The 12,821-nt window shown below is 43.0% G+C and overlaps 1 protein-coding gene across 1 annotated transcript; it reads left to right on the top strand.

Annotated features, from left to right (window-relative positions):
- Window positions 1-9,681: 9,681 nt before the first annotated feature.
- On the top strand, window positions 9,682-11,219 carry LOC123412790 (protein trichome birefringence-like 19). Its single transcript, XM_045105724.1, has one exon. The coding sequence runs from the start codon at window positions 9,797-9,799 to the stop codon at window positions 11,027-11,029; it is 1,233 nt and encodes a 410-aa protein (XP_044961659.1). The 5' UTR covers window positions 9,682-9,796; the 3' UTR covers window positions 11,030-11,219.
- The last annotated feature ends 1,602 nt before the right edge of the window (window positions 11,220-12,821 follow it).

The raw sequence follows: 12,821 nt of genomic DNA, 5'->3' as shown, positions 1-12,821 counted from the left end.
CCCATAATTTATTGAGTGCGAATCACATAGTGATATGAACTTGATTACTGACTCTAGTGCAAGTGGGAGACTATTGGAAATATGCCCTAGAGGCAATAATAAATTAGTTATTATTATATTTCCTTGTTCATGATAATCGTTCATCATCCATGCTAAAATTGTATTGACTGGAAACTCAAATACATGTGTGGATACATAGACAACATAATGTCCCTAGTGAGCCTCTAAGGACTAGCTCGTTGATCAAATACGGTCAAGGTTTCCTGACCATAGGCGTGACTTGTCGTTTGATAACGGGATCACATCATTAGGAGAATAATGTGATGGACAAGACCTAAACTATGAACGTAGCATGTGATCGTGTCAGTTTATTGCTACTGTTTTCTGCATGTCAAGTATCTGTTCCTATGACCATGAGACAATGAAACTCCCGGGCACCGGAGGAATGCCTTGTGTGTATCAAACATCTCAACGTAACTGGGTGACTATAAAGGTGCTCTACAGGTATCTCTGAAGGTGTGTGTTGGATTGGCGTGAACCGTGACTCGGATTTGTCACTCCATATGACGGAGATGTACCTCTAGGGCCCACTTGGTAATACAACATCACAATGAGCTTGCAAGCAATGTGACTCAGGAGTTAGACACGGGATCTTGTATTACGGAATGAGTAAACAGACTTGCCGGTAATGAGATTGAACTAGGTATAGAGATACCGATGATCGAATCTCGGGCAAGTAACATACCAATGGATAAAGGGAATAGTATACGGGATTGATTGAATCTTTGAGAGTGTGATTCGACCGATAAAGATCTTCATAGAATATGTAGGAGCCAATATGTACATCCAGGTCCCTCTATTGGTTATTGGTCTGAGAGTGTCTCGGTCATGTCTGCATAGTTCTCGAACTCGTAGGGCCTTCACACTTAAGATTCACTAACGATTTTGTATTGTTGAGTTATGTGTGATGGTAACTGAATGTTTTTTGGAGTATCGGATGAGATCCCGAATATAACGAGAAGTTCCGCAATAGTCCGGAGGTAAAGATTTATATATGGGAAGTCATATTTTGGCTAACGGAAAAGTTTTGGTTTTTCCGGTATTATACCGAGAAGCTTCTAGAAGGTTCCGGAAACTTATAGAGGAGTCCGGGAGTCCACCAAGGATTCTATATTGTCCTAAGGCTTTGTATGGGCTGAGGAGAGACATTGAGGCCTTACTGGGCCAAGTGCACAAGTCCCTCAAGGCCCATGGAGTTGGGAAAGTTGGAAAGTCCACCTTTGTATTGAAGGGACAGAGGGGGATAGGATTCCACCTCCCCCTTGGCTGCGCCCTACGGCTTGGAGGAGTTGTTCCCCACGCCCCTCCACCTATATATAGAGGGGAGGGGGCGCCCCAAGAGCACACACGAGCCCTTGGTGCCCCTATCTCTTCGTAGATCGTTTTCTCCTTCGTTCACAGTTTCGGTAGCGCCAGGCGTAGCCCTGCCGAGATAGCACCAACACCACCGCCACCACGGCATCGTGTTTCCGGATAACTTATCTACTACTCCGCCCTCGCTCGCTGGATTGAGGAGGTGGAAACGTTATCGAGCTGTACATGTACTGAACGCGGAGGTGTCGTCCGTTCGGCGCTCGATCGCGAGTTCGTGGGACGGATCGTGATTGGATCGCAAAGACGTACCACTACATCAACCGCATTCTTTAACGCTTCCGCTTATCGATCTACAATGGTATGTAGATATAATCTCTCCTCTCATAGATGTGCATCTCCTAGATTGATCTTGGTGAGCGTAGGATTTTTTTCCCATGCAACGTTCCCCAATAGTATAAGCCATGTTAAAGTTAGAATATAGTAGGTATAATGCAAAAAAAATTGGAATGGGTTTTAAAAAGTACCTAAAGTAAAGTTTGGTTTTCTTATACCAACGGATCTCACGAAAGTTTTGTTGAGTTTTGTGTGATTGAAGTTTTCAAGTTTTGGGTGAGATCACGATGGATGAAGGAATAAGGAGTGATAAAAGCCTAAGCTTGGGGATGCCCCATGACACCCCAAGGTAATATCCAAAGAGTACCAAGCAACTAATCTTGGGGATGTCCCGAAAGGTATCCCCTCTTTCTTCTAACAACCATTGGTAATTTTACATGGAGCTATATCTTTATTCGTCATATATCATGAGTTTTGCTTGGAGCGTCTTGTATTATATGATTCTTTGCTTGCTTTCCTGATTAGTTTGACATAAAAAACCTTGCTCGACACACCTACTTGAGAGAGCCAAATTATTCCATTGATCGTTAGAATCGCTCTTTATGGTTCACTTAATTTTTTTAGAGCCATGGAATTGCTCTAGTGCTTCATTTATACCTTTTCGAGCACGGTGGTGTTGTTATTTTGAAGAAATTTTCTCTCATGCTTCACTTAGATTATTTTGAGACTTAGTAGAATTTTTGAAGAAACCCTCTTTTTCTTCACTTATATTATTTTGAGAGTTGAAAATTTTAAAGAAACCTCCACTCGGATCCCAAGGGATATCAACCCCTAGTTAGAAATTTTGAAGAAAACCTCCCACGTAGTGCTTTCTTTCTAGCCATATAGCTAGGCTTCGGTGCTTCATAAGGTCATCCACCCAGATCCCAAGGGATATCAACCCCGATTTGGATGCCTACCTCCGACCGGGGTTTGGAGCACGTCATAGGAGAGCTTGGTAGGAGGCGCACACGCTTACGGTGCATGAGCATCATGTATGTAAATTAATACTCCCTCTTTGGCGAGTACCGATGCACTGAGCTAAGTGGCCATGTCGCCTCATCTTTCGGAAATGAGAGAGTTAGAGAGATATATAAATGTAAATACTTACCATGGCTATTGTTGCGGGTGAACACTTCATAATTTTCTTCTGAAGCCGGTGATTCGCCCTTTGAAGATTGCAACTCTAGCTGATCATTAGGAATGACTTCAATGAATTCATGTAGACTATCAATGTCCTCTCGAGATTTTTCATCAAGGATTTGGGCATCATACAAGTCATTACTAGAGATGGATTGGTAGGGGCGCATCATTTTCGTCATTATCCTACAAGCCATGCAAAAGATTCTTTTCCTCCAAAGCGGTAGCGACCCGCTCCGACATATTAGTCACTAAAGCATTACTATAGAAATTATCTATGCAAAAGCAGCTAATAAGATGCAATTGTACATAAGCACTATGAAGCACAATACAATCAACCCCTTCCCCTCCTATTAGTTGTGAAACCTCATGGGCACCCATATAGAGTACAACTTGTATGACTGCCATACTAGCATTGCATTTATCACCACTATTATAAGTTGCTAGCACATGATCATAATTGCACTTACATTGATAAGTGAAATTCCCTTCACTTTCACAAACATCACAAGTGATCGAATATTCTTCGCATATTAGTAATTACCACTTGTCCAATTTTTGGGGAGATTCCTTTATCTTGTGGTCATTGATGGCCAATGGTGGGATTAGGTCTCTCTTATGCTCCATCACAATTTTCATTTGTCCATTAAGAGAAATCTTGGAAGACATGATTAGTAGATATTTTTTATATATTTTTGGGTTTAAATAAAAACAGTAAGATTATAGCAACAAACAAAATAAACTAAATGCCTAGGGTAAATAATGATCAAGTTCTATGCTCCTAGCAGTGGTGCCAGAAAATGCTTGATGACCTGCAAGTGCACATGGTTGTTCTAGCACTTTTGTAAAGTGTTGAACCCATATGGAACTTATAGGAAGGCACCAAAAACCATGCAACTATGTCATCACTTCACGCAACTATGTACACACCCAAACGAGAGTTTGGAAATAATCTACTCTATCAGTTGCTAGGGAAACAATGTAAAAAATGTAATTATACAAACTACCAACAAGAAAGATCACAATAGGAAATAAAAGATAGTATGTTAATAAGGAAGACGCTTGAGTAGTAAACGTTCTCGAGGGGTCCGGAATCACTACAACATATGAACTATCATATCCTCTATTCATCGGGCAAAGGCATAAGTGGGCGTAGCCGGGTACAATAGATGTTCTACTCCAACGTAGACTTCGTGCCACGGACGCCACCATCATATAGTCTCCCCCATAGGGTTACAACTCATGATAATTAAGGGTTACCCCGTGGACGCGTAGTTTCTAAAGGTTCTCCATAACTCCCCTATCAACTATGATGGGCATGGATCAAAGGTTTTTACTGTCACCTTGAATTACCCCAACGCCCTAACCCTTCAAAACGATAGTAATATATTTCACGGCAACTAGGAAAAAATGTGAGTGAACGCTACTATTTACATTCGCGAAGGTCACTAAGTCAAATCATGAACAAGTAATACTGGATCATAGTTTTGTATTTTCCGCACTTGCAAGTCAACACTTAACTTGCAACTAGGAAAACTTTTATTTGAAGTTGCCCCATTTGCAAGCAAACCCTGGGGGGCATAATTTGTTTTGACCAAAGTTACAAGTCAACACTCGACTCACAATAGGGAGCCTTTTTTAGTTCTAGTGGCCCCACTTGCAAGTCACGCCCCTACTTGCAACTCAAGAACCCATTTACAAGTCAACCCTTGACTCGCAACCTGGGGGGCTTTTTGTAATATTTGTATTTTTCTCCAGTTCCAATTCAACACTAGACTCGCAACTGTTTTTTTGTAGTTGTAGTTGCTCCAATTGCAAGTCAAGCCCTGACTTGCAACTCGAGGTCTCAACTGCAAGTCAACCCTCGATTCGCAACATCGGTTTTTCCATAATTTTTGTATTTGCCCCAAGTTGCACGTCAAAACCCAACTTCCAACTAGGGGATATTTTGGTAGTTGTAGTTTCCCGAGTTGCAAGTCAAACCTCGAATTGCAACTCGAGGCCCCATTTGCAAGTCAACCCTCGAGTCGCAACTCATTATTTTTTGTAAGTTTTGTATTTGCCCAAAGTTGCAAGTCAACACTTGGCTCGCAATTGGGGGCTTTTCTGTAGTGTTTATTTTCCCAAGTTGCAAATCGACCATCGACTTGCAACTACGGGTGCAGTTACATGTCAACCATTAACTTGCAACTATGGCATTTTTTTGTAATTATAGTTGCCTGAGTTGCAAGCTAATCTTTGACCCGTAACTCGGACTTTCTTGGCTTTTTGTCGATCGATGTGTTCATGTATTGCATTGTTCCCTTTTGTTCATTTATGAGACCCTTCATATCGTGCGTATGTTATTTTGTCAAGCATTTCTTATTCTTGCACTCTTGTGTGCCAATTTTATCCTGTATGTGTTTTAGAAGTCGAAGAGGTAGGTCATATCAATTGTCCAAGTTAAAGCTCTACCCTTGACTCATAACTGACCTTGTAGTTCGTCTTTCATCTTAGTTGCAAGTCCATCCTCGACTTGTAACTCGGCTCTTAGTTTGTAGTTGTCCTGCTTACAAATCCACCCTTCACTCGCAACTAAGACTGAGTTTTGTCTTCCATCCAACTTGCAAGTTGACCCTTGACTTGCAACTGGACCCGTAGTTGTTTCATCCTAATTGCAAGTTGACCCTTGACTTGAGACTAGGCTCGTAGTTTTGTAGTTGTCCCACGTGTAAGTCCATCCTCAAATGTCCATATTACAAGTCCACCCTTGACTCGCAACTAGATTAATTCTTTTTTATCTTGGTTACAAGTCCACCCTTCACTCATGACTAAGCTCATAGCTTCTTTCATCCAAGTTGCGAGTCGACCATTGACTGGCAAATGGGCTCATAATTTGTCCCAATTGCAAATTCACCCTTGACATGGAATTCGACATGTGTTATGATTTTCATCCCACTTGCAAGTCCCCGCTCGACTTGCAAGTGGGATCTTCTTTTTGTTTTTGTCTTAATTAAAATCCACCCTCGACTCACAAATGGTCTCAAAGTTATTTTTGTCGCCTTAGTTTTGAAAGTCCACCTTAGACTTACAACTATCACTGATTTTTTGTTTCCCCGCTCATAGTTGCAAGTCCATTCTTTACGTGCAATCGAATTTTTTGACTTTAAAAAAAGTTCATTTTCAGAAATAGTTAAAAAATTCAAAAGATGTTGTCATTTTCAAATTAAGAAAAACATCGAGAATTTGAATTTTGTTAAGAGGCTTTCCTCTCATTTTAATATTTTTTCCAAAATAAAGAATTTTATTTATTTTACTTTTCGTATAATTTTTATCTATTTTTCTTTTTAGTAAAATCATTGTTTTCCAAAATGTTTGTATTTTAAAAAACTGTTGAGAATTTGAAAATTCTTTGGTTTTCCAGAAATTGTTTGGGCTTTTCAAAAAATGTATGAAAACATGATAATAGGTTCTGCTTTTAAAAAACGTCCGCAAGCTTAAAACATATTATTCTTTCTTCACAATAAGTTCAGGTATTTCAAACAATGTTCCTTTTTTATGAATTGTTCGGGAAAGCAAAAAATATAAGCGTTTTCATAAAATACTCATGATTTTGGAAAATGTTCCGAGTGTCCAGAATTGTTCAGAAATTCAGAATTTTTTCATATTTAATTAGAAAATTTATTGTATTTAAACAATGTTCAGGCATTTAAAAAATGTTTCAGTTTCTAATTTTTTTTCGTTGTTTTGGGGGTTGTTTTGTGTTTTTAGAGTTTTTCTCTTTTTTTTAAATCAAATATTTAAAGACAGTTCAGGATTTTGAAAATAGTTCGTGATTTTAGGTTTTTTCTGCAACTACAGAGTTACAACTATTGTTCACACTATTCAAAAAATTCTGGAGTTCCAAAAATTCTTTGTGTTTGAAAAAAATCGACATTTTAAAATTGTTTCCAATTTTTCAATAGTTGTTTAAGAAAGCTTTCAAACCCGACGCTACAACGAGTTCTTAAAATTTTCTCGTTGACTATTTGTCACCAACATATGTATGTGCTAGTGGATATAAGGACCTGTTCAGGAGTCGATGATTTGTATTCCCTTTGTAAACAAATATAAAAGCATTTAGATCATTAAACTAATAATTTAAACATTCTCATATTTTCTTGATAAACGGAGTAGTTTGCCGCAGTCTATTTCTTTTCTGACTTTTTGTGCTAGGTCTTGCCTATGGCTGGACAGTTGAACGTGGCCGTAGAAACTGGGCTAGACTATTAAACCAAAATAAAATAATTACGACAGGGCCATAAACTGGGTTAGATGTGAGATAATATACAGATATGAGAAAGTCAGACCCTTTTATATATAGTTTTTGAATCCTATGTCTGCCCACAAATCTGGGACCTCCTATGTGCCGCATTTTGCGGCGAGAAGCCGCCGCGACGCACAGAGATGGCGTGCAGCTGTGCCGGCCCACTAAAACGCGCTGCGAAGTGTGTCTGTAACCTAAAAATCACAAAAACGAAATTGAAGCACCGAGAGGAATCGAACCAACAACTTGGTCTTCCACCACAAGCGCTGATAGCCACCAGATCGTGTGACTACATATGAACAATATTGTATCGCTAACCTATTTAAGAACATTTTTCCGAATTCCGGAACATTTTATTAAATTTCGGAACATTTTTTCAATTTCAGGAACATTTTTCAAAATTCCAGAATTTTTTTCAAAAAGTAACATAAAAAAAGAAAATTGAATAAAGAAAAAAGAAAAAAAAAGAAAAATCAGTTCAGGAAATCTTCTAGAAAGTTTCCAAAATCAAAAAATACCGGTGGGAAAAGTCTAGAATATTCCCAGAACTGGCTAGGTAATGCTGGAATAGGCCGACCCATACGCGTTCCTTGCGTCCGTCCCCCCCTATGCGAAGTGTTGGCAATTCGATGCAGTGAGCGACAAATAGAATTTTCCCACAAATATGGTATGTGTTGACCGCATTGGGCGCATTTACGGCCCGTCGAACAAAACAAGACAACTTCGCTTGCCTTGCGGATCTAAATGAATAAAATACAGGTCAAATCCGTTGTCTATTTAGACCGTCGCATCGAAGTTAACATTATTAGCGAGTGGGGTGAGTTGGAGTTGGACAATTATGCTACTGGAGTTGAACAAGAACTATGCTACGCTAATGGCCTAGAATAAAACCCTATTTGGGATTGCTCTCTCTTTAAAATTCAGTCTCGCTTAAAAAGAAAAAAACCGAACAGGATAGCTTCACGATATACCGCTCCGTATAAAAAAATAGATTCTGCTGTACAAATTAAAGTTTTTATGAAGCTCTTTAGAGAGTGTTTCAAAAAACTCTAGAAGCTGGAGTTGGGGAAGAATTACCCACAACCGCCACCGGTTAATGGATACCCCTTCATTTCTCCCTCTTTAACCAATCAAATAGATTCTTTTCATCAATTTTTTTATTTTTCAATCTGAAGCTAGATAAAAACCAAAAAGTGAAGGTGATTTTGATGAAGTGGAGCAGTCCCAAACATACCCTAAGTGCATTTGTAGCAGAACCCGTATAATGTCCCAACCCGCACAATAACCGTCAAAATACAGGTCTGCGTGAAAAAAGTTGCCCAATCAGACCCTGCAAATGCGTCGGACCCGTAAATATTTTTACGGGGCGCGGTAAAAAGCTCTTCCCGATCTGCGAAAACACAATTTTCGCATCCGCTTCTACGATGCCTTCCATGGAGAGAAAGCAGTTAGCGGGAGCCCAACTACCATGGAAACTTCTGCATCCGCTGTCCACGTCCACCGTACGCAACCCCGGACGTCCCCGAACACCGGCCACCGGCGCCTAACGCCACCCCGTTCGTCCTGACGGCCGCCCTGCTCGTCCTGGCCGGATTCGGCGTCGGTGGCGGAAGCTAGCTATCTAGCTTCGAGCTCCTGGATGGATCCCACGACCTGCTAGCTAGCTCCTCGATGGATTCGTGGACACCATAGCTAGTTAGATAGCTTCTGGATTCGTGGACGGAGGAGCTAGCTAGCTAGCTAGCCCTGGATGGATTCGTGGACGGAGGAGCTAGCTAGCTAGCTAGCCCTGGATGGATTCCTGGACGGAGGAGCCAGCTAGCTAGCTAGCCCCTCGATGGATTCCTAGACGAAGGAGCTAGCTCCTGGATGGATTCAGGAATCGATGACTCCGTATTTAGAAACAAATTTAGTTGATCATGGACACAGACGAGAGGAAGAAGAAGATGCAGGGGAAAATATAAACGAAATTCGATTTACAGTTTAAGTTTAAGGGGTCTGTTCCGTCATAGCTCGAGTCGATCCGTAAAAGAGCATCTTCTACGGATATTTTTTTTATAGGTTTATTTTACAGGGTGCGACTCTACGCTCGCCCACACCCGTCTGTAAAATCGTTTTTCATGAACTGTAAATACGTTTTATGGGTCAGCGTTATTTGCTCTAAGATTGTCAGTTGTCACAACCATAGCGTTGGAGAGTAGGTTTCCTGGAGAGTACGTGACAGATCTGGAAATAAAATGCTCATTCTCGAATGTCTGGAATGGTGGGTGACTACCGTTCAGTCCGTAAATCTCGACACGCCTGTTTAGCACTCAAGGTCAGTTTGGAGCTCTACCGCTAGCTCTGTTTACAGCTCGGAAAGTGCTCATGGCCTCGTACAGGCGCACCTGTTTAGCACTAGAGGTCACGTGGAATCCACCATCACAAGTGTAAGCTGCATACTAATTACGTACCGCCCAACGCTAACTAGTCACCACCTTCTTCGATCGTCTTCAATGGTATCACGTCGACATGCTACTTCCACCTGACACTACTGAATGTTCATGAAGCAGAAAAAAAAAAGAATCCGTATAAATATGCTCATTCATAAACACAGCGCTCATGATCCGTAGTTCGTTGGGATAGATGTTAACACCGATGAAGTTTCATGTGGTTAAGCTACCATCGATTGCCCATTGCAGGCGTCACTGGCACTATATGTTCCCCGCCGCCGTCCTCACGGCGTGCCTTGTAGTCCTCGCGGCGACGGGCCTGCCCGGCCGCGTGCCGCTAATGCCGCCGTTGCTCACGAGCACGACGGGCCATGGACGGGGCGTCGACCGGTCCTGCGACATATTCAAGGGCGAGTGGGTGCGGGACCCGGGCGCGCCGCGGTACACCAACGAGACGTGCCCCGTGATCCACGGCCACTACGACTGCATGCGCTACGGCAAGCCGGACCTCGGGTTCATCCGGTGGCGGTGGCGGCCGGACGAGTGCGAGCTGCCGCGCTTCGACGCGGCGCGGTTCCTCGGCGCCATGAGGGGGAAATCCGTGGCGTTCGTCGGCGACTCGCTCGCCAGGAACCAGATGCACTCGCTCGTGTGCCTCCTGGCGCGGACCGAGCGGCCCGCGCCGTGGACCAAAGCGGGATACGTCTACCGCTACGAGCGCCACGGCTTCGCCGTCGCCGACTTCTGGTCGCCGTTCCTCGTCCGGGCCGTCGAGACCGACCGGGACGGCCCGACGCGTAGCGGGGCGGGCCTGTGGAGCCTCCACCTGGACGAGCCGGACGCTGGATGGGCGGCCCACGCCGGCATGTTCGACTACATCGTCGTCTCCGCCGGCAGCTGGTTCTACCGGCCGGCCGTGTTCTACGAGCGCGGCCGCCTTGTCGGGTGCAGCGGCTGCCTCGTGCCCAACGTCACCGACCTCACGCTCCGGTACTCACTGCGGCTGGCGTTCCGGAGCGCGCTGCGCTCGGCCGTCGGCGCGCCGGGCGGCCGCTCCAGGACGGTCATCGTGCGAACGATCTCGCCGTCGCACTACGAGAACGGGACGAGGAACGAGGACGGCGACTGCGTTCGGACACGGCCGCTCCAGCGCGGCGAGTGGGAGATGGACGAGGAGCAGAAGGAGATGCGCCGGATACAGGTGGAGGAGTTCGCGGCGGCAGAGGCTGCGGCGAGAGGGAAAGGGGTGCGGATGCTGCTGATGGACGTGACGGAGGCCATGGCGCTGCGGCCGGACGCCCACCCGAGCAAGTACCGGATGTGGGAGCCGGAGAAGTTTAGGGTGTCCCGGGACTGCCTACACTGGTGCCTGCCCGGCGCCATGGACGCGTGCAATGACATGCTGCTTCACATGCTGCTCGGTTAACCAGTACTCCTTCGGTAAAAAATATATAAGGCGTTTAGTTCACTATATATATATACGGAGGGAGTAAAGTACTACTTCTTCTTCTTCTTACTACTATATATATATAATTTGGTAGCTTGGTAATTTGATGGCCTGAATATGTACTTCCAACTATTCATTCTCAAGCAGCTGGTAATATTGGAAAATTATTTTATGTACACAAAAAAAGGGAACGTTGCTTTGGTTCCCGGGCTCTCAGATGAGTCCGGCAGTGAAAACAAATAGTAAGAAATACTAAATAAATTTTAAAAAATCTATTTTTTGGGAGAAAGATGGCTTAGTGCATGATTTCCGTGTCAAATTTCAGGGCATTTTTATAAGTGAGTAGCTCTTAGGAATAAATAAATAAATTTAGGGTCTATGAAGACTTTACTATTTATGTATAGTTTGACTTTTTTTGCTGAGAGCTATTTAGATTTTCAAATGCTTTGAAATTTGACATACACCTCCCACACTTAAATATGCTCCTTGATTTTTTTTGAAAATTTATAGCATTGTTTTTAAATTTACTGTTTACCGGATGCAGATGAACCTAGGATTCGAATTGGATATTCGATGTAAGTTAATCCTTTTTAGTTGAAGCAACAATACTTCAAAAAATGATGCTCAGAAAAAGGAAAAAGGTTGAACCAACCCCTTCGTTCATCCTCTCTCAAGCAAACAAAGTGACCAAGGTTTGTGCCTCTTGTCGGCAACGCTGCTCAACTGCCTTGTCTCATGTGGCCTTAGGGCCATAGGGGCGTGATGAATCTCGGTCCTCGTCGATTGGAGGCTTCATTTTTAAATGTTTATTTGAGTTTGGTTAGGGTTTATGTCCTTCTTACAAAGGAAAGATGGTGGCGGTTTTTGAATATGAAAGAAGGTTCTCCCCGCCCCCGATGGTGTGTCTAGCATTATCACATGATTTAATCGGGGGTTGTCTTGTGGATACTCAGATCTGTTCTTTGTTTGTCTACGTTCATGTGTTTACACGTTGGATCCTTCTCACCTGGGCTTCTCTTCATCAGTGACACTTGTTGATCTGGTGCGTTGGTCTTATGGGGCCTTAGCACGAGCATAACATGTTTAACAATGATGAACGGTGGCTTTGCCACAAATACTATGTCAGTTTATATGATCATGCAAGGAAATATGACAATGTAAGTATAAGTCATATGAAGTGACGATGGAAGTTGCATGACAATATATCTCGGAATGGCTATGAAAATGCCATGATAGGTAGGTATGGTAGCTGTTTTGAGGAAGATATAATGATGCTTATGTGCAACAGGGCGTATCATGTCACGGGGTTTGGATGCACCGGCTAAAGTTGCACCGATCCTTGAGGTGAGAATGGGCAATGCGCGGTACCGAAGAGGCTAGCAAATATGTGGACGTGAGAGTGCGTATATCCATGGATTCACATTAGTCATGAAAAACTCACATACTTATTGCAAGATTTTATTAGCTCTCTCAAAGAAAAGCACTACTCGCATGTCCCTATGGAGGAGGTTGGTAGGAGTTAACCATCGCGCGCCCTTGACTTAAACAACACTAGAATTTCAACGAGGAATAAGTATGCTCACACATCATCACCATGCCATAAAAATATTTGGATGAACAGCAAGTTAACACCTCTAATTCACGATACCTATATTAACCAATGATCATCCACTCATGATTTCTCACATTACCACATTAATATCATTAACCATGATTCCTCTTTTATGTGCTACATGTGGTTTTGATTATGCACTCATTGAATACCTATTAT

Source organism: Hordeum vulgare, chromosome 7H (genome assembly GCF_904849725.1).
Source record: "Hordeum vulgare subsp. vulgare chromosome 7H, MorexV3_pseudomolecules_assembly, whole genome shotgun sequence".
NCBI classification, from domain to species: Eukaryota; Viridiplantae; Streptophyta; class Magnoliopsida; order Poales; family Poaceae; genus Hordeum; species Hordeum vulgare.
This window is presented reverse-complemented; position numbering and strand designations above follow the sequence as displayed.